Raw genomic sequence first — 2,840 nt, forward strand, 5'->3', positions numbered from 1 at the left:
GGAGATGGCTTGGTCATTTAGTACATGGCACTCTTCCTTTCGAACTAACACAGAGCTGACAGCCTTGCATGTTCTAACGGTGTACTGTGTTTTTTGGCGATTTCTGTGGTCATTTAAGACACGTTAACTTCTGTGGCTGCCAAATTCTCGCCTCAGCAATCACTGTTTGACAGTTGGGATTTCCTTTCCAGAATTTCTTGGGCTTGTGTTGGAATTTTGTTACTCAGTATCCCTCCAGTGCTTTTGGAAGTGTCAGAAACCAGCTTTCCTACTCTTCTGAATGTTTTTTCTTTCCTTTAGTTACCAATTTGGCAAAGCCTGGAACCTTTGCTGGCAACGATGCTATTGTGGCCTTTGCAAGGAACAATCAAATGAATGTGGTTATTCATCAGCTTAACGCTCCGCTGTGGCAGGTGAGAAACAAAACTTCTGTCTTTTGGCCTAATTTTTAGCTGATGGATACAAGTAGTGTTGAAACTTTTGCTTTTTTGGCCTTGAAGGAAAGCCCTTGAGCTAGGGGAAGAGGGAGTGAAAGAAAACGACGAATGTGTGAAACAGAAGTATGTGGAGGCAGAGCAGCATGTTTTGGTGTGGTCATAACCTGCTGTCTTCATTGATACATTTCTCCTGGAGATCAGACTACACATAAAGTGACTTTTCTCATCTGAATTTGAGCCAGGCTTAAGGAAACCTGCACAATAAGGTTCAGGAATATGGAAGTGAAGGTATAGCTGGGCAGTCCCTGTGGTGTGTTGAAATGATGCTCCATCAGTTCTGCATGGGATTTGGAGTGAGAAGGTTTCTGACAGTTGGAGAAATGAGAGTCTGGACTGGGTAGAAAAGGGGAGAAGTTTTCAAACCTTAAGGTGGTTTTAATCAGCTTCTGGAAAGGGCTGTGTGGTGGGGTTTCCTCTGACAGCGGGGCACTGGAACCAGTAACCCATCAGATGCCTCCTGCTCTCTTTATTGTTTTCCTGTGGCAAGTCCACACTGAAATGCGTCCACACTTGATCTCTTGTCTGCTCACTGAGCAAGTGAGAACCTGCATTCAAGTCAGGATTGTTTCTTAACGTACTTTTTTATGGTAATAATGGATTTTAAGGGCTGATCCCAATTTACTGACAGTACCAAAGGAGTATAGAGATTAAACAGGGCAATAAAGAAAAAAGACCAGATGAAGACTGCCAGTGGTGTCTTAAATATATTTGCAACAGTGTCAGGTGGATTCCTGAATGCAAACAAGTTTAAACTCTTATTGCTACAGCAGCCATGGGCAGTAAGGTAGCAGACCTACATATTTTATTTGTAAAAAAAAAAAAAAAAAAAAGGCATCCCTAACAATTACATAAATGAATAGGAATACTAAACTGCTTGCCCTGCGAGAGCCTACAGAGGTAATGACCCTTCAGGAGAGTTCATGGGGGTACTGTTCATGTTTTGTTACTGTTTTAAACTGGATGCTCACCTAAGCATGCTTAACTCTTATCAATATTTTGTGTATCCTGTTGGAAAACCTTAAATTCTTTTTTTCCCCATTCCTTGACCTTTATAGGGTTGTAAACACGGAGTTTGTGATGAGGTTCTCTTTTGCCTGAGTGTAGTTGTCTTAGGCTCTCGAGACTGGCGTAAATAGAGCTGTTAATAGTTGTAACACAAGGAGTCTCTGACTCGCACAGAGGATACATTAAGGCATTAAATTATGCAGGGGATCACAACATAGTGACAATGTTAGCAAGTTGCTAGATTCAACTAACCCAGCACACCCTATTTCTTAATTTTCTATACATCTACATACCTTTTTTTTCCCCCATCTCTCTGCTTCAGTGTCCCAGCAGAATTTTAGATTAGATTTCCAGAGAGGCAGATCAGCAGGATGCTTAGAGCAGATGGTGTAAATATCTCCCTTGGTCCTGACTCTAAAGCAGATGATGAGTTATCCTTTAATTTTAGGAGAACCATTTGCATATGCTGTAACTAAGGTGGAAAAATGTGAGCAGAAGTGTTCAGGACCTCCAGCTGTTTGTCAGGCTCTGGCCTAATGTAAAGCTCTTTGGAGGTGGGGACTTTTTAGGGCTTTAAATAGCCATTACCTTTTTTGACAGTGACTGTGAATGTAGAGCTTCAAGTTAGTGCAGATGCAGAGGTTATTTTATTGGCTTTTTGGATAACTGCTTACCTTTTTTTAGTGTTTTTGCCTTTTTTTAATCTTCAGCTGTCTAACAGTTCCAGTATATTGTGGAAAGAGCATGCAAAAGGAGGCTTCACTACTGAGACCTAAATTGGCCAGTTTTCAGAACAATCTCTCAAGAGCTTTGGGATTCATTAGGTTCCTATTTAGACTCCGGCAGAGGAGAGATGTTGAAAAGAAATCTTACTGAGTTCCAACATGTTGAATAACTTAATAGGGTGAAAGGCAGAAGTTAAGTACAACCAAGTGTTGGGTTGGAACTTAAAGGTGAGCGAGTGTAAAACAGATGAATGGAGAACATCTGTTGTGCAATCTGAATCTTTAGTGCGACCCAAACCGCAGACGTGGTTGAAAGGTGACTTGGTGTAAGTTGGGATAAGCCGATTCAAAGACGTCAAAGGATTGGGAAATTGTGGAGCCCTAAAGCAAGCATTTCTTGTCGTTTGCTTACTGACGTCTTCTCCAGGAAAGCTGTCAGATCTTTGAACTCTGGCTTGACAGGTAAGCAAAGGAGATCTGCAAATCCAGTGTAATTTTCTGCATTCCTTGCAAGAGTTGAAATGCTATGTAACTTTTTGCTGATACTTTGAGACACTGGTGACTGGGGTAGGAATTATTCTTGCATCAGTACAGATAATGCTCGAAGCAGGAA

The 2,840-nt window shown here is 41.4% G+C and overlaps 1 protein-coding gene across 1 annotated transcript in view; it reads left to right on the plus strand.

Annotated features, from left to right (window-relative positions):
* Positions 1 to 300: 300 nt before the first annotated feature.
* The window catches only part of OTUD3 (OTU deubiquitinase 3), a gene marked incomplete at its 5' end in the record, with an annotated part of 5,815 nt that continues 3,275 nt past the window's right edge, over positions 301 to 2,840 (plus strand). Inside the window, one exon of the mRNA XM_010191594.1 lies at positions 301 to 413. Coding sequence (XP_010189896.1) covers positions 301 to 413 — 113 coding nt within the window. The remainder of the gene's footprint in view (positions 414 to 2,840) is intronic.

Source organism: Mesitornis unicolor, unplaced genomic scaffold (genome assembly GCF_000695765.1).
Source record: "Mesitornis unicolor isolate BGI_N332 unplaced genomic scaffold, ASM69576v1 scaffold39649, whole genome shotgun sequence".
Taxonomy (NCBI): domain Eukaryota; kingdom Metazoa; phylum Chordata; class Aves; order Mesitornithiformes; family Mesitornithidae; genus Mesitornis; species Mesitornis unicolor.